At 37.8% G+C, this 19,359-nt stretch overlaps 1 protein-coding gene across 2 annotated transcripts in view; it reads right to left on the bottom strand.

Moving 5' to 3' along the window:
• The window catches only part of igdcc4 (immunoglobulin superfamily, DCC subclass, member 4), a 60,680-nt gene extending 44,447 nt beyond the window's left edge, over window positions 1–16,233 (bottom strand). For both annotated transcript variants that reach the window (XM_058089164.1, XM_058089163.1), the window contains exon 1: window positions 15,827–16,233. In XM_058089164.1, the coding sequence (XP_057945147.1) occupies window positions 15,827–15,944 (118 nt within the window). In that variant the 5' untranslated portion in view covers window positions 15,945–16,233. The remainder of the gene's footprint in view (window positions 1–15,826) is intronic.
• Window positions 16,234–19,359: the final 3,126 nt, after the last annotated feature.

A 19,359-nucleotide genomic window follows, 5' to 3' on the forward strand; every position in this document is an offset into this window, starting at 1 on the left:
ATTAATTTCTATACCACTTGTCCTCATTAGGGGTGATGGCTGGACCCTGTCCCAGCTGACTTTGGGCTGGTCATCATCAAGTCATAGGGCAGCTACAGTGGAAGGCGTTTGCCTGTGAATATTCCCAGGGCATTCATCAGTTCTGTATCGTTCAGATTGTCTAAGACAGTGATTTTCAACCACTGTGCCGCGGCACACTAGTGTACCTTGAGAAACAGTCAGGTGTGCCGTGAGGAATTATCCAATATCACTTTTTATAGCATTAACATTGATTAATCATCATTTGCAAATATTATGTCAATAGACATGAATATATGGACCCAAATATTCCAATTGCATTTGGTATTTTGGCTCAAACGGAAAGAATTGAACAGGGGTGGAATATTCCTTTCCCCAATCCGATTCAGGTATCTGGTACCCGCTCAAACGGAAAGTTGTCAGACTGCGTTCTTCTTCGTGGTGTTTTTCTTCTTCTGTTGTTTATTGGCGGTTGGCAAACAGCTTTCGTGTGCATTAGCGCCATCCGTGAAACAGAATCTAAACCCTTCTATACGTCATTCACAAGTCCAGTTTTATTAAAAAAGAAAATATATATCTACATAAAACATGTCCCGAGTTTAATTATAAAATATGAGCAAGATTGAATTTATCCCGGGTGCGTTCTTTCAGCACATGCTCAGATGTGACGTAACACGCAGATCCAGGCGTTCTTCAGTTTTAAAAATGGAGGCCAACAATCGGCACTGGACTAAGCAAAGTTTTTTTTGATTCAAACTAAATTTAAAGACTGGACAGACGAAAAACTGACAATAACAAACAAGTGAACAAGTGAAACTCGGGGGAAGCCGGTATCACGTGATGTTGATATTTACATTTTACCGCACATGACCCATTGACTATTCTGTTTCATTTTCATGGTGCATGTAGACAAGAGATTGGAATATTCCTTTCCATGGATACCATTGTTTCCCAAAAGGTCATTGGGAAAGAGAAAACTCGTAATGTAAACGTGGCTACTGTCGAGTGTCTGTGGTGTAAAGACTGGCAGAGCAATGTAATATTGGTCCGTGTGGAAACACCTACCTTGTTCCTCCGATAAACTTATTGATGCGCGTGTGAGGTCGTGGTGACATTTTGTAACATTTTTGGTTAGTGGTGTGCCACAAGATTTTTCCAATGTAAAAAACGTGCCGTGGCTCAAAAAAGGTTGAAAAACACTGGTCTAAGAGACTTTTCAACTCTCATCCGAGCAGGATTCATCAGTTCATGCTCAAGACTGAAGACCGGGTGGAACAACAACCCAGTCAGAGTCGATAGGACTACCTGATCAGTTCACTTGCAATGAATTGAATGCCCTGAAAAGTCGCCATACATCTCACAAAGTGAATAGACTCCGCACATTCCAATAAGCTATTTTTCAAGGGTCAATACTTGACACAAAAAAACATATCCCAATGACATAAGCTAGTTCGACAACCGCCTATACCAACTTAAGTCAGCCAATCTGATCCGCGAGGCTTCCAGATCACCATATCAATAGAAGGTGCATTTATTCATAGATACTGATGACACTGACTGAAATGACACAAAGAACCAGTAGGTTAGAATGATCTGCGATTCCGAGCCACAAATAGGCACGCATGCAAAGCCATCCTCCGGTTAGAAAACACAACATTTCTTGGAAACACGCTAAGCCTTTTTTCCACTCTCCCAATCTATTAAGGAAGCCCTGCTGAGGTTGAGATCCCTGACACCACAGGGGGAGACGAGATGTACCGGATCAGAATAACGGAGCGTTTCCAATGTGATGCCACGTGATGCATTCATACAGTGTGACCTCACAGAAAGTGCATGAGAAGCACGTAAAGGCAACCTCGGCTGAACTAAGTATGAGAGGCACGTCAGTTGGAAGGAAGCGGGGACTTAAAAATAAGAACATGAGTAAGACCACCTAGAGACAAGTGTTGTTGACCAGCCCACCTACATGGAGGATTAACTGTAAGGGTATTCGTTTGGAAGTGAAAAGCAGCATACTACGTTTGAAGGTGATTCATACTTCAAATAACACATTGGTTCAACAGTAGAGCAGTCTAACATCCAAGTCCATATAGTACTAAAACACCTTACGTTGTAATTATAATTGCGAATCTCAGGGTACCTCACGATACGATACAATTTGCGATAATTTGCAATAATAAAAAACATACATCTCATAATATTAAGACTTCATTCTCAAAATCTCTGATTATTTTAATACTCAAGGTAACTCAGGGCTGGACATGATAATCTGTTTATGCTCAACTGCTCTGTTTTGCTGCCACATTATTAATAAAAAGCACAGAAGGTAAACATATGTCTCAAACTTCAAATGTATTTTTCAAAAAAATAATTATTTTTTAGTCGGGAACTGATATTTCCCTGAAACTTAACTATGTTCTACTGTTGATTACTAAAGAACGGAAAACAGGTAGAAACAAACTTTTTTAGTCTAATCTTCCTTTTGGTAGGTTCCATGTTTGTATAGACGTTGAACACAATAATGTATGTGCCTTGAAAAATCTGTTAAAATCATCTACAATGGCCGCTGCTGAAGGGATCGTCTTTTGAAAATGGCTGGGATTGAATAAGTTAAGAAGGTCTAAATGCTACTTTAAACAATCCCTGTATGGTTTTATTCAATGGGAAAAATTGTCTAGAAATATAACCATGAGGCTGCACGATGGACGAGTGGTTAGCGTGCAGGCCTCACAGCTAGGAATCCTAAAATTCCAATGGTTGTTTGTCTATATGTGCCCTGTGATTGGCTGGCGATCAGTCCAGGGTGTACACCGCCTCTCACCCGAAGACAACTGGGATAGGCTCCAGCATGCCCGTGACCCTCGTGAGGATAAGCGGTAGAAAATGAATGAATGAATGAATGAATAATTATTTTCCCCTTTTGTAGTCGGGAACTGATATTTCCCCGAAACTTACCTATGTTCTACTGTTGATTACTAAAGAACGGAAACAGGTAGAAACAAACTTTTTTTTTCTGATGACAGTCTAATCTTTTTTTTGGTAGATTCCATGTTTGTATAGATGTAGAACACAATAATGTATGTGCCTTGAAAAATCTGTTAAAATCATCTACAATGGCCGCTACTGAAGGGATTGTCTTTTGAAAATGGCTGGGATTGAATAAGTTAAGAAGGTCTAAATGCTACTTTAAACAATCCCTGTATAGAAGACAGCTGGGATAGGCTCCAGCAAGCCCGTGACCCGTGAGGATAAGCGGTAGAAAATGAATGAATGAATATTAACCATATGATAATACGGTATAGTGTGTTTACTGTTGCAAAAGTTGCAAAACATGGCAACTGACTGAGATTTTTTTTGAGATTACAATGCAGACTAGATGCAAAGTACAAGGATATTTGCATAAAATTTAAAATATTGTAATAATATTCACAACTGTGTTAATTGTGGTCACAATAATAATTAGGTGACAGGTATGTACCATACAAGGCGTAGTTATAAGTTACAAGTACGGTGGGAAAAAAACTGTCAGCAAAACTAGAAACAAAAGCAATTCAAGAATCATATCAAGAAGTCATTAGAATTCATAGAAAACAGTAAGTAGACTAAATCAACCATAATACTTCCTCATATGAGTTGAAGATTTCCTCTCTGGCAGGCAGCATGAAAATGCACATGCAGAGCGCCATAAAAAATACAAAAAAAAAAATGATATATTCGCTGCATGAACGTATCCATCTGAAAGTCAGCCCAGGGCTCCTTTAAATAATATACATCCTAATTTAGCTTGGACTCTCTGGGGATGGGATCAAAATGCACTTACAAATCACAGCTGCCCCCCCCCCCCTCAGTTACACAAAAGCATGCAGGCACACGCTCCTCAGTAAACACATACACACTTATAAGCATACCTAATTTGGCACTAATGTGTTATGGACTATTCCTCACAGGCACCGCTGTCCAGCACACACACATTTTGATCATCTGATTCCATTTTTTGGTGGGCCTTGTACACTTATTCAGGAGACTATCCTTGAAGGAAGCTTGTTCATTCACCGCTTAAAGGTGATGTCTGCCTTTGTTCGATACCGCATGTGTGTGTATGTGCTGTGGTCGAAGGCGTATATTCCACCATCAAGTCAAAGGAATTACTTTGTTGTAACCTAATGACAGCAATTTGGCAAAGTTTAGCTACTGATGTTAACTATCACTGAATGCATCATAACAACACAATGACTCCAAATTGGCAGTTGCTTCTCCGAGAGACTGAACGCGACATGAATTGTGACAAAGATACACATTTATTTGTTCAATCTGTTCATTTAAATCACTACTGTTAACATCTGCTGGCTGCCTTTTTTTTTTCGTTGGTGGAAAAACGTGTTGCTTGGAGCCGAAGAGGGACATCGCCTTTAATATGCACAATGTATAAATTTAAGGGGAAGGTGAACAGCTGCTCCTCTGTTGTAGACACAACAGACCTGATGATGAACACACTTAAAATGGGTGGAGAAACTCTAGATTAAACCTGGTAACATGAATGTGTTTTTAATTCTCAATTTTTGCTGGTATGCTTGCAGTAAATATATATTTTTAAAGTCATTTTTATTTAAGTTATTAAGTTATTTTTTTATTTAATTTCTTCTGCCACAATTTAATATACTTATTTCTTTTAGTTCTCATGTCATTGTTTTATTTTTAAAAATATTGTTGTAAGTAAAAGTAGAGTAAATTTTTTTTTTAATTTTTTTGAAGTAAAGTATGTTCACATTATTTTAATTCCTATGCGAATTATTTTTAACTTCACTTTTTTAATTCCTTGTACAGTTGATGTAGTTAAGGAAAGCGTTTTAATATACAATTTAATATACTTATTTCATTTAGTTCTCATGTCATTGTTTTATTTTTTTAAATATTGTAATTAAAAGTAAATATGTTTTTATTTTTTTGCTATTTGTTTTGTTTTTGTAAGTAAAAGTAGAGTAAATATTTTTTTTGCTATTTGTTCATTTACTTTACTTTGTTTTCCTCAAAAACTGTACATTTATAAAAAAAAATAAAAATTAAAAAATATACAATTTAATATACTTATTTATTTTAGTTCTCATGTCATTGTTTTACTTTTAAAAATATTTTAAGTAAAAGTACAGTAAATATTTTTTTTCTTTTGCCATTTGTTAATTTACTTCATTTACATATTATTTTAATTCCGATGCGAATTATTAACTTATTAACTTCAGTTTTTTAATTCCTTGTACAATTGATCTAGTCAAGAAAAACGTTGAAAATAATATAATATAATAATATATAATTTTTTCATGAATGTCAAAAAATATATTTTATATCATTATATTAAGCCATAATAAAGCTTTTTTGATTTCTCCTGCACTACTGAAGGATAAAAGTTGCTTTTACTGACATTTTTCTCAAGACCCAAATGCCCCCCTCTCGTGTACCATCCCCATGATTTTTAGGCATGTACTGTAATTGGACTTTGCACCCAATGGCGGTTGTTCAGCATGTGGCATAAATAGTTGCCTCACCCCACTTCTTTCTTCCCACTTCCATGCCTGACATTACACAGGGTCACTTGAGCTGTAGGAATCATTATGTGATCCTGTCATATTCATTCCAAACACTGTGTGTGAACAAGACGCTGTACTTGACCCCGTCTGACCTTGGACCATTGTGAAAAAATAAGTGTTTTTATGTGAACAGCATATAGTGGATGATGGTTTGTAGTTTTAGCGCCCCGTATTGTAATGCAATCCTTCCTTCAGCTGAAAGCGCACAGAGGTAGACATTGCATGGTGGGGGGGGGGGGGGGGGGGGGGGAACAACATCAGCTGTGCGGTGATGTGGAGAGGCCTTAACACCACTTTGACAGCATTTTAGGAAAAAGGAAAATAAGTAGTTTTCAAATACAGTCTTGGAGTTCAGAGGGAAAGTTTTGGGGAAAAAATATGCCTCACAAGACCAAGAAAACATGGTTTTCACACCGTCATCAAATCATGGCTTTTTTGCTAACAATTTATTGATGAATTGGCGATTAATCTTTTTTTTGTTTTTGTTTTGTTTTTTTTCAAAATGTAAATATCCTCTGATATCAGCCTGCTAAATGTGAGTGTTTTTTTTTTTCAAAAAATGGAATTGACTACGGCTCGCAAACAATACGCACTTAAATTTTTTGTACTTCTTAGTTTAAACACTAGGTGGAGCTGCTGTATTGAACAAGGCAGAGTCTCGACAAGGATAAAATTGTTTATATTAACCAAAACTGTCTTAACAGAGAGGCCTGGCTTCAAGCTAATTAACTGAGTTAACTTTTTGCTCTGTAGGCCACGTTCAGCATCATTGCAAAACTTTGCACATGCAAAATTTTTATTTTTTTTAAATTAAATTCTAATATTTTGGTCAATTTTTGTTGGCTATATTTGCCAAAATTAATTGTTTTTGAAATCACTACACGCGTTCAACTAAAAATCATAATTAGGTGGTAAATTGAATCGATTGTCAATCGACTGCAATTAAGCTAAGATGGATATTTTTGCAAAACTTTGCACATGCAAAAATTAGATTTTTTAAAAAATAAATTCTAATATTTTGGTCGAATTATGTTGGCTATATTTGCCAAAATTAATTGTTTTTGAAATTACTACACGCGTTCAACTAACAATCATAATTAGGTGGTAAATTGAATCGCTTGTCAATCGACGGCAATTAAGCCAAAATGGAAATTTTTGCAAAACTTTGCACATGCAAAAATTTTAATTTTTTAAATTAAATTTTACTATTTTGGTCAAATTATGTTGGCTATATTTCCCAAAATTTATTGTTTTTGAAATTACTACACGTGTTCAACTAACAATCATAATTAGGCGGTAAATTGAATCGATTGTCAATCGACTGCAATTAAGCCAAGATGGATATTTTTGCAAAACTTTGCACATGCAAAAATTTGATTTTTTAAAATTAAATTCTAATATTTTGGTCAAATAATGATGGCTATATTTCCCAAAATTAATAGTTTTTTAAATTACTACATGTGTTCAACTAACAATCATAATTAGGCGGTAAATTGAATCGATTGTCAATCGACTGCAATTAAGCCAAGATGGATATTTTTGCAAAACTTTGCACATGCAAAAATTTGATTTTTTAAATTAAATTTTAATATTTTGGTTAAATTATGTTGGCTATATTTGCCAAAATTAATTGTTGTTGAAATTACTACACGCGTTCAACTAACAATCATAATTAGGTGGTAAATTGAATCGACTGCAATTAAGCCAAGGTGGATGTTTAGTTGCAACCAGCAGGGGCGCTGTTGAGTCAAACTAAACTGTCTAAAGAAGGGCAAAATGATGGGAAGCGACAGCAACACCTCTTTATTTGCCTCAATACAACACCGCAATGGAAGCAGGAGTTCAGGATATATAGGCAAAAGCCCATCCGTAACCACCTTAATTAAAGACACTCTCCCGTACATAAAGTCATCAAACATGCATGGACTGCATACACTGTATAGGCAGAATATCTTTCATTAATGTATACAGTGTCAACTTTAACAACATAAACGCATCTGAGTGAGTCGCACACCGCGACATTCAAGGCCCCGCGACTGCAATCACAACTAACTCATCCTGGCTTATTGTGACTTTTTTTTTATCCCGCTCCCTACAGTGTATCATAAATAAAAATGCAATCAAGCAGGAAGAGTTGTTATCAAGCCAGAACAGCCATCCTGCTGTCAACAACATGCTGAGAATCCATTTTGGCGCCTGATGAATCTCCCTCCCTGGGAGAGTTTGACGAGAGCGCCATAACATACAAGGCCAGGGTTACAGACAGCAGAGGGTATCTGTAGGCTAACTTGTAACGTGTTTGACCCGTGACCCAAGCTCACGTAGAACAGACAGAAATGCTGGAAGCTGTTATATAAAGTACAAATGTATTAAGGGTCTGCTAAAAGCAAATACATACACAGCTGATTTCAATATTAATGTAATTTCAATGTAAACAATCATGTTGTATTTAAAGTGTCGGTTAATTATTGCATTGATTTGATCGCTGTACTGTGTTCAGATTAATCTGTGTCAAATTTGGTAATTTGACACAGTATCTTTGTAGAGTATATAGTAGAGTTGAAAAAACTCTGAATTGTAATTAGTTTGACTCAGCGTTTGGGCAGGATATTTAACCCAGGGGTCTCAAACTCAATTTACTTGGGGGCCACTGGAGCTCGGGTCTGGGTGAGACTGGTCCGCATCAGGTTTTTCCAAAAAAAAAAAAAAACGCATTTATTAAAAACAAAACATTAAAAAAAAACTTCGCTTTGGTTCCAATTTTCGACAAGAAAAGCTCTGATAAAACATTCCACTGTTGTCAAATATCTTACTTTTTTATTTTTCTACACAACATAAGATGAGAAATAAATAAATAAATCAAGAATAAAGAAAATCAATCAATCAGTATTAAATAAATACAATAATAATAATAAAACGGCAAATAATAAAAACTTAAGAAACCACATATAGTTGGTGGGTAGACAAATTATTTTTTTCAGATTAAAATGAACAAAGCATTATTAGAGCCCTGTAGACATGACAAAACACGACTATAGTCACATTTATACTCTTTTTATTTACAACATATTGCGCAACTGCAGGGTTTTGAGACACATGCTAACTCGCAAACTAGAGAGCTAGCGACCTAAACGGTAGCCTTCGAGTTATTTCCTTTAAACTTAAATAGCCAAAAACTTACCACTTCCACACGGATAGGGAGGATAACTATTAACAGTTATTTAACCTTTAACATGAACATTAATCAAACGTAATAATTTTTTCTGGGTACATGATACCATACAGCATCCATATCAAACTTGCGCGGGCCGCACTAACATTAAACTTTCATATCAAGGCGGGGGGCCTCAAACTAGTGTCCTGCGGGCCACATTTGGCCCGCGGGCCGCATGTTTGAGACCCCTGTTCTTAACAAACATAAAAAGATGAAGTCAATAAAACATAGCTAATGAAGAAACGTCTTTGGTCTTTTTAGCCATTAATTTACCATAACTCACCGAGCATTTATTCTGTTGTTAGCATGCCTTTTCACACATGCTCGGTGCGAGATAAGCAGTAGGTCTCAGGCAGACATCGGGTCGCTCTTAATTCAAGCCAGACACATGCAGGATAACTGGTTCAGGGAGAGGACAGTAGCCGATTGCTGACACAAGAGGAATGTAAAGTAGCTGTCATTAAAACCAGGACATACAGTATCTATGCTCAGTGACCAACTGTTCATTTATGTGCGGGTTATGTTGAACAACACAGAGAAAGATCCCGCTAGCTAAATCAACCCTTGCTGGGAAGATGACTCCTAAGTTGTTTAATGAGATGTGAACAGTCACGCTGGCACCGAGGATTAAACTGCGATTAACGCTAACAGGAAATAAGTTCTTTGTAGAACATGACGAGAGAGAGAGAGAGTAGAAAAAGCAACTGTTGCACTGCAGGAATTAGGGAATGTCAATTTGATATTAATGAAACAAAGCCACTCGGGGGGACTTTTCTTCTTTTCATGTGCCTGTGACGCGGTAACTGAAGTGGACATGTTTCCCTGTGATCGTTAGAACAGACAAAACAAGCTCTTTGTTTGTGCATCTCGCCGTGGTCTGTGCCCTCTAATTCGCCTCACCAGCGCCCGCTGATTCATCTCTGTCCCAAAATCACCCCGAGCCCCTCCGAGTCGCTGGCCTCAAATTCCTACACAAACCTCCACATCCACCGACACCCACCGTGTTCACGGTCCTCTATCTCAAACTCACCGAATCATAACAAAGCAATTATTCTGCAATCCCCGCTCGGCTCATTTGATCGTGTCGGCACAGCTTGGCTTTTGATTTGAAGCTGTTTACTCCTTCGATGTGTAACATATGGATGCGCTCAATGATTTTCTACTGTATGAACTCCCTCCGTGTGTACAGTAGATTAGATGGAGCACTTAAATAACTGTATGTAACAGTACATGCATTCTTAACTTGGTATTTCAGCATGGAACATTCAGTAGGCGCAAAGGCGTAACAATTTTATTCATTCATTTATTTTCTACCGCTTATCCTCACGAGGGTCGCAGGGAGTGCTGGAGCCTATCCCAGCAATCACAGGGCACATCTGGACAAACAACCATTCACACTCACATTCATACCTATGGACCATTTGGAGTCGCCAATTAACCTAGAATGTTTTTGGAATGTGGGAGGAAACCGGAGTACCCGGAGAAAACCCACACAGGGATCGCCGAGGGTGGAAGTGGGTCTCCTGGCTGTGAGGCCTGCACGTTAACTACTCGCATGCCGTGCAGCCCGACACAGAATACATAGTCCCAATACAAGTCCCAAATAGCTACCTCCTACTGTAAACATAGACAATATATCCATCCATCCATTTTCTATAGGGTATGCTATGCCAGCTGTCTTCGGGCGAGAGGCGGGGTACACCCCGGACTGGTCGCCAGCCAATCACAGGGCACATATAGACAAACAACCATTCACACTCACATTCATACCTATGGACAATTTGGAGTCGCCAATTAACCTAGCATGTTTTTGGAATGTGGGAGGAAACCGGAGTACCCGGAGAAACCCACACACAGAACATGCAAACTCAATCCAGAGATGGCCAAGAGTGGAATCGAACTCGGGTCTCCTAGCTGTAAAGCCTGAGTGCTAACCACTCAACCACCATGCACCCTGCATAACAATTTCCCACACTGAAAACATCAAGTGATGGACAGGAAGCTTTACAGTCTGTTTTCCATTTTGAAAATAAACCAAACTTTGACCTTCATACCAAGGTATGTACCAACCACGCGTACTGTTACACCCCCAAATTCAATACATACCTGAATGACATGTAACAGGTCCTAAGTCATAAATAACAGAATAGGCCAAAGTGACCTATTCAATGCTCCATCTCATTGATGCGACCAAATCAATCTTGCACATACTTCCTGAATCCTGTTAATACCTGCGAGGATACGGCTTCAAAGGATCTGCTTCATGCTATCTTGTGTTCATTTTTTCATCTGACAGCCCAACCTTTAGGTTTGATAAACTGGGTTATTCTGACGGCAAGGAGGAGATTTCCTTGATTACTTGACTGGAGAAACTAACTAAAACGAAAAATGAAATGGCAGAAAATACTATAAAAGAAAACATGTTTTTTCCCCAATGCAAACCCAATGATTGATGTTGGCCATCAGCCTACCTAAAATTGCACCCAAGGAAGTAACCCATCATTGAAGAGTTAAACGGCAGTGGAGTCTCACAACTAAATAGGCATACTGACACGTCAACCTCGCTGCATTGAGTCCATTCAGTCTCCACCAGTCTATAGGTAGACTACAAAGTAGGACAGTGCGTTTGATTCTATTTCCTTGATCTGCTATAGAAAAAAATGGAAATTAATCATTTCATACATTAACCGCAAGTTCTTTTATATTGTTTAATGGGATGAGGTCATCTCTCTCTGAATGTCCTGAACGTCTGCTTCCATACCAGTCCTGTATTAAGCGAAATAAAGCATTGATGTACGGTAGTTCAACTCTCATCGCTTGCGTCATGTTGTTATTCATTTGACAGCAAGTTTGCAGTGACTGAATTAACAGTGCTGCACAAAGTTCTGAATCGACAATAAGTTCCACACAGCTGACCTTAATCTTAGCTACGGTTTTTAATAACATATCATTTTAATAACCGCATAATCAGTTGATTATTTCTGCGATTAATCAATGCATACATCATAGGTCTGCTTTCATTGGATGACTAAGAACATTTTTTAAAATATTCACATTTGAGAGGCTGAAATCAGAAGGTATTTACATATTTAAATACAAAAAAATGAATCGATTACCAAAATAGCAGTTGATTAATTGGGTGATTCATTAAACATTGATTCATTGTTGTAGCTCTAATCTTAACGATCAATTCATCTCAATTCTGAAAGGTCTGCACCATACTTTGCTGTATTAGTTCTCATCCTGTGTAGTCAGTAAGCTAGATAAGTCTGAATTAACAAAGTAATAAAATAAAATAACCCCAAAGAGACACAAAATACAGAATCCAAAACTGGTAAATCAACATATATACACAGTATAACTCAGTTCTGTGTTATTCAATCAAATTTGAGCTTTTCTTTGTAACCAACTAAAGCTTCTCATAAGGACCGTTCTATTCAAAATTGTGACTATTACAATGTTCTGTTGACATTGTGTCGGCTTCAGAGATCTTGGGCTTTCTTTCCAGCGAACATCCTACTGAGTTTTGCTCCGATTTAAAAAAAAAAAACACTTCATGTGAAATGAATAACTCGCTTCAAGACTTCAGCCTATGCACTGATGAAACCTGTCATGTTGGTCCTACAAATGTGTTTAGGGGCGACAAAAAGCAAGGTCACTTAGCAAAGACCTTTCATGAGAGAGGGTTGAAGGACGACCCTGTTGCACAACGACAACGGTCATTAAAAAATTCATACTTGCACATGTATAGGATTGTGAACCAGACTTCTACCAGACTTCTCAACAATGATTTAATGACTAATCTTCATTTCTCAGCATTATTCCTTAGGGAAAGAATCTATTCAGTTAAAGAGTACGGAAGAATCAGACCTTCTGGAACCAAAGTTCCTTGTATTTGAGTTATGTTAAAACCTCACAACAGCTGGAGTGCATTTTACATTTGGTCTGTACCAAATGTGTGAATGCTACCTGCAATCATGAGTAAGCCACTTACAGGATACTGTAGGATACTATTCTGCAACCCGTTACCCACAACGGGAGCGACTGTTACACATGTTACTTGTATTTGCCCTAACCTTACAAGATCACCACCAGCTGTACTGATGTTTAGAACAGGTCTTTGTTATGTAAATCTTATGGCCACTCATTCACCCACTCGTCACCTGTGTGGGCAGACTTTTTCCTCTGCAACCTGCCTCACTCCCCCACTTAGGATCCGTCGCCGCCACCACTACATCTCTCAATGTCAGCCCTCGGTGGGATCGGTACAAAACATCCAGCATTCAAGCATACATCAAAAGATGTACAATCTCACACACACACCTCACACAATGTGAGCAGGTTACGAAAGGCAGTGAAGAAGCTGCTTCATATTATTGAATGAGACAAACAATGAGCTTGTTTGCCACGCCGCTGCAATGAAGAAGCCCATTAATGCCCCTCAGTGTACAGTCTGCACGAGTCTACCCTATAGGGATATTGGGCTTTAATGTTAATGTGCTGCAGATTTCTCTCAGTGCAATTGAATAACTGAACTCAACAGTAACTATTAGCACCTTTTCCAGGACAACAGCGATCCTTGATTGTGCTGTGGTCTTTTATGTGAATGTGATACTGTATTAGACGCAGCGCAATGATCAGACTGCAAAGTCTATCTTTGTAATGCCTCTGAAAGGTGGTTTGTCTCAGCATGTGACTGTCAAAATGTCAAAGCGAAAACCCCGCAAAAAACATATAATTTAAGCAAAGACCATCAGTTGCAATGCCGTGGGGGCAAAAAAACAACAACAACAATAAAAATCTAAATTTCAGGATTCAAATTGTGCCCCACAACTAAATGTAGGAGGTGGAAGGGAGTATGCACGATGTCAAAAGAACAAAACAAACCCATACTGTTGAGTGCAAATTTTACATTTTTTATATGTTTAATTAAAAAAATCGTTTGGAGGTAGAATTTTGGTGGCCCAAAATTACAGATATCATTTAAGATACCACAATAAAAATCAGGTCCAAAATTTTAGTTGGGGGGGTAAAAATATTCTCAAAAATGAAAAAAAAACTTTAAAAATACATAGGTTGTATTTTAAAGCAGGCCTGTCAAATTAGATTAATCTGTTTTTAAATGAATTAATCATGATTAATCACCAGTCACAACTGTGTCTGAAATATTCCCATTTTAACTAGGTTTACAGTGTATTTTCCAGCATACTTCAATGTAGCAATTTTTGTATCTGAATTCCGAGTTAAGAAGCAAGTGATAAGATTACCCACTTCCTGTTTATTTCTACACAAAACTGTTTTTCTGATGTTCGGAGTGGCCGTGAATGGATCTCACCTCCTAGTAATGGGAATAAGTATTATAAGTATCGGTCCTACGATGAATGGACTTGAGACGTGTGTGAGTTGGACATGCATACATAATATGGTGTTGGAATTGTACTGCTGTTGATGCGTTGAGTCGATGAGTTATAAAAGAGAATCTGACTCTGTGTGACTGTGTGGGGGCGTTCCACTGTGCTCCCGTCTGCCGTCATAACAGAGGGGCGTACTAGCCCTGATGCGCATGCGTTAATTACACTAAATAAATTAAATGCATTAGTTACCGCTGTTAACGTGATATTTTTTTATATTTAAAGTGGTGCCCTGTAGAAACGTTGTGGGGGGGGGTTGGGCACACAATAAAAAAAAAAAACTTCTGTTATCGCTAATATGCACTGGATTGCAAAAACATGTCTAAAAATGAAGCAAAAACATATTATGGCCGCCACACACGAGATGCAACATCGCCTCTACTCCATTCGTTTTCAATGGAACCTGCACGATACGGCGAATTTCGCGCGTCACCATCCAGCCAAGCGACAAGCGAAATTCATGCGTGTGAGTTTGTGCGCGTCGTCGCGCACATGAAGCCAGCATGTGCAGTTGAAAAATATTTGAATGAGAACCAATCAGCGTGACTTTCATTGATCGACCAATGAGAAGACAGGATGTTAATCAGTATCCTATACATTCCCGGAGCTACTTGACATTTCTATAAAATAATACACAGTAGTGATATATATAAGAAAAAAGCAGCACCACGGGAAGTCTTTTGTGCCAGTGTAAACAAAGTAAAAGTAAATTTACATTCATTTACACTGACATTTATATACATTTATCTCTCATACTAGCAAGGTCTGCTATTAGCAAAACAGCTATAAAAAAAATCAAATCATACTGAATGTACTTACAAATTTCCCCACTGAGGGACGAATAAAGGCATATCTTAATCTTAATCTTAATGTAAACACATCACTCACCAGTATAGCTGGAAGTATGGTGACACTAACAGTTAAAAGAAACGCATTTGAATACTCTAGTATTTCTTGTATGTAGCCTACCTAATGCTAATGCTAAAGTGCACACACTGAACTTTTAAGGAACTTTCTTACCGATTTACACAGTTTTTTCTTAGCAAACTGGTTGTACGATCTTCACAAATGATTTGATTTAACTTCATTTTATAGAGTGCTAACACAAATGTATTTTTGAACAGATTAAAACAAAATGTTGCTTTGTTTTTAGCATTAGCATCCGGGAACTGGCGGAAACCTCTTGTTTTCGATGTGAAACGCTCGCTACAACCTCTCCAAAAGCTCACTTTGACTTTCTGTCATCGAAAAACAAGCCTTCTAAAATCATACATTGTGTTCCCAAGCTGTAAAAAAAGTCAAGTGTTAAAACTCTCGTAACAAGCTATTGTACCCAAGCCCTTTTATGCCGCCCCGCTTACTTCATTAAACACGATCCCATACAAAGTTCAACGCCAGCTTGGTTGTGAGCCCAAATTGCTGCCTTTGTGGCACAATTCGCTGCTCGTTTGCAGGCAAATGTGTGCAGAAACTCTTTAAAAAAAAAAAAAAAAAAGCGTCCTGCACCGGGACACACAATACATATTATGCAGCGCAAGGTGCAGAGAAGCTCATCGGAATAAAATCAGATTTAAATCACATCTTTTTTTTTTGGTCTTTACCTTGCTTGGATGAACCACAAAAGAGCAAAAGCACACAGATGATCCAAGTGGTGCTCTCCACCGCCATGTACAGCGTTTTTTGGGGGGGTTTCACCAGCGTGGGTCTTCTCGTCCACATACACGCACACACACACACACACACTCCGCTATACCGTCACAGCCACATGCAATCCATTGGCTTTTCTCCTGGTCAGTCCGCTATTGTCTTCTCGCTGGTGTTTTGATTGTGAGTGTCCCCCTTTTCCAGAAAAAAATAAAAGGGTCGCTTCCCACCCCAGCACCTCCGAAGCGCCTCCACTCCCACGCCAACTAGTAGTCCCAACAACAACAACAATAACAACGCGGGTGGAAGATCCGTCGTGTCCCTCGGCGAGTCAACGCCATGTTGCGAGCCCAATGTGCAAAAAGAGTGCTGGTGGGTCTGCCTGCTTGCTCCACAAACACGCGCGCGCGCGCGCACACATGCATGCGCTCCGAGACAGTGGACTTCCAGCAAATGGGGGTCCCGTTCTCGTTACTGTTTAACTCTTTAAAGACACAACATTAGGTACACCTGCACTATCTCAACACACATGCTGATACTACAATAATACTTTGTATTACTAATCACTTAGTACTTGAATTGCATTGTCATGATAGTATCCCTTTTGCACATCTCAATTTTACTTTTTAATATGTATTTTTTGAGTGTGTATGTACAGTGAGAGATATAAAAATCCCTTGTTGGTGTAAGCATACTTACTTGATCATTTTTTTCTGATGTTATTATTATAACGGTTGACAAGTGGTTAGCGCACATGCCTCACAGCGAGGAGACCCGAGTTCAATTCCACCCTTGTCAATTTCTGGGTGGAGTTTGCATGTTCTCCCGTTGCATACGTGGGTTTTCTCCGGGTTTCTTCCCACATTCCAAAAACATGCTCGGTTAATTGGCGACTCCAAATTGTCCATAGGTATGAATGTGAGTGTGAATGGTTGTTTGTCTATATGTGCCCTGTGATTGGCTGGCCACCAGCCCAGAAAATGAATGAATGAATATTATTATAAACCATACAAACCAATATAAATGAGTCACAATATATTATTAACTGTATTACCAATTGTAATATAATGATTAAATAACAAAATATAATAAACAAGTAATGCATAAAATAATATTGTAAAAATTGGGCTGTCAAATAATCAGATTAATCAATTTTCATTAATTAATCATGATTAATCACCATTAGCAACTATGTCTGAAATACTGTATTTAACAGAAAGATAAATGACAGCACATCATGATACATATTTGTATGTATTAACAGCTCCAAATGAACTGAATATGTCAATCAAGCTAAAAATAAAAATCAGTTTGTCTAACACTCGTCTCTTTAATGGTATCAGAACATTTGACTCACACTTAAACCCGTTATTATGGGTAATGACGGGTGGCGTTCAAAGACATCATGTAATTTAAGGTCAATTTTTCTTGTTTTTTTTCTTGTGTATTTTCATGTTAAAAAATGAGTGATAAGAATATGTGCGTTTTTAATGTTTTTTTTTAATCTTCCTGTTTATTTACACACACACATTATAAAACCATGTCCCTGAATGCATCTCACGTTCTTGTAATGAGAATAAGGAAGTCTCGTCCCCTAGAGAAGACACTAGACTAGAGATGTGTGAGAGTTGGAGATACATACTTGCACTGCTGGTGTGCATGTTAATTACACTAAGAGGTTTAATGTAATTAATGAAATCAATTACCGCCATTAACCTATTATTTTTGACAGGGCAAATATTTTGACCCCCTGCAGTATAATGAGGTAACAATATAATGAGAACCACAGCTATGAACAGCCACCACAACAATAAACACAGAATAGAACATAAAAGGGCGTATGTACTTGAAGTTTTTCAGGTTTTTTGGTCATTTTTTTAAATGCCATTTTCTTGTTCCTGGTGTACAAAATAAACTTCTTGAAGGCACGCTTGGAAGAGTTTGGTTTGGAAGCACCTCAACAAAGCACCTGGGTTGAAACAACAGCGATGGTGAGCAAGTGGACCCAACATCAGTGATGCCAAATGGCTCACAAATGGAGACAATCTTATAGAAAGGCTTCTTAGAAGCTGCAAAATGGCTAATATTTTCACTTACTATAAGTGGTGATGGAATGTGGTGGGCAAATTACCTTTGTTTTTATAGCATATATACAACAGTGAACCAGTAGACGGCAATGTGAAGATAATGGCATGCTCTGGGCATGATAAGGTTATGTGTGTGATGTCATATTAAGACCACACATTACGATTTCAACAATATAAAATATGACGATCATTATATACAGTATAATAGTGCAGTATAGTAAAATATTAAGGTGCAATTAGAGAAGACTGCAATACGGTTAAAGGGTGGTCACTATAATATTATATAATATTAATAAAAAACTATATGCTTGTAATGTAAATTACTAAATGTAAATTATAGCTATTGGAAGCAGGTGAAATTTCTTTAATATTTAAACTCTAAACTAAAATGACATTATTTTTCCTTTTTTCTCATAAAATTGCAACCATTTTCCTCTTAATACTTTGAATTTATCTCTAGAAAATGACAGTTGTTTTCCCAATTCTGCTGGTGTTTTTTTGCAGTTTCCAACCATTTCAACTTCCTTTTGTACATTTTCTTATCGTAAATATTACTTTATGCCCAAATTTTTTACTTTGTTTGAATAGTTTTTGCAACTTTTGCCAAAATGACAACTTTACTTCTTGTTTCGTTTGTTTCTCATAATATTACAATTTCTTTAATATTATTTTCCCTCATAATAATAAATATTCCAGTTAAATTATGCCTTTTTCTTATTAGATTACAAAGTATTTTTTTATATTTTTACTGAAAATGTGTAAATTTTTGTTGTTGTTTTTAGTTTTCTTGTTAAATTATATTTTTAGAATGCACTGTGGGCCAATAAAAAAGCTACAGGCCTGGGCCACCCTTTGGACACTATAGTCTTTGCTATAGTGTCACTGTGCATATGCTGTACATCACTGTTTAATTTCATAATTTCATAACAGGGTGGGGGGGTTGTGTACAACAAGGAGGGCACATGTGATTATTTTGCAGGATAAAGAAGAAGGTGGCGTTGGAGCAGAAGGAAGAGGGGGCGGGGGGGAGCGGGATGGGGTGTGGCGTCGTCGGTTATGCATCCCAATCAATCAGTCGCTGAGTGCTGAGGGCTTCACTGACTTGTGCATGCAAACACGTCGCAAGGAGCCAGCTGGACCCTTGCCTGCCTGCCGTTTTCTTCCTCCTCCAGACAAAGAAGCTGCATCCTTTACAAGCAAAGTGATGCAGAGCTAATTTACTGTACACAAGCTGCTACTGCCTGTCTGAATAAACCACACTCAATGCATTAAAGAGAACCTTTTTTACACTTTTCTGACTTATAAATGTAGTGAGAATGTTCTATTCTCATGTTAAACAATGTCAAAGTTTCAAATAATGACGTTTCCGCATTTGTAAGTGAGCCCTGAAAAAAGTTTGGGAC

The sequence above is a fragment of the Doryrhamphus excisus genome, chromosome 12 (genome assembly GCF_030265055.1).
Source record: "Doryrhamphus excisus isolate RoL2022-K1 chromosome 12, RoL_Dexc_1.0, whole genome shotgun sequence".
Taxonomy (NCBI): Eukaryota; Metazoa; Chordata; class Actinopteri; order Syngnathiformes; family Syngnathidae; genus Doryrhamphus; species Doryrhamphus excisus.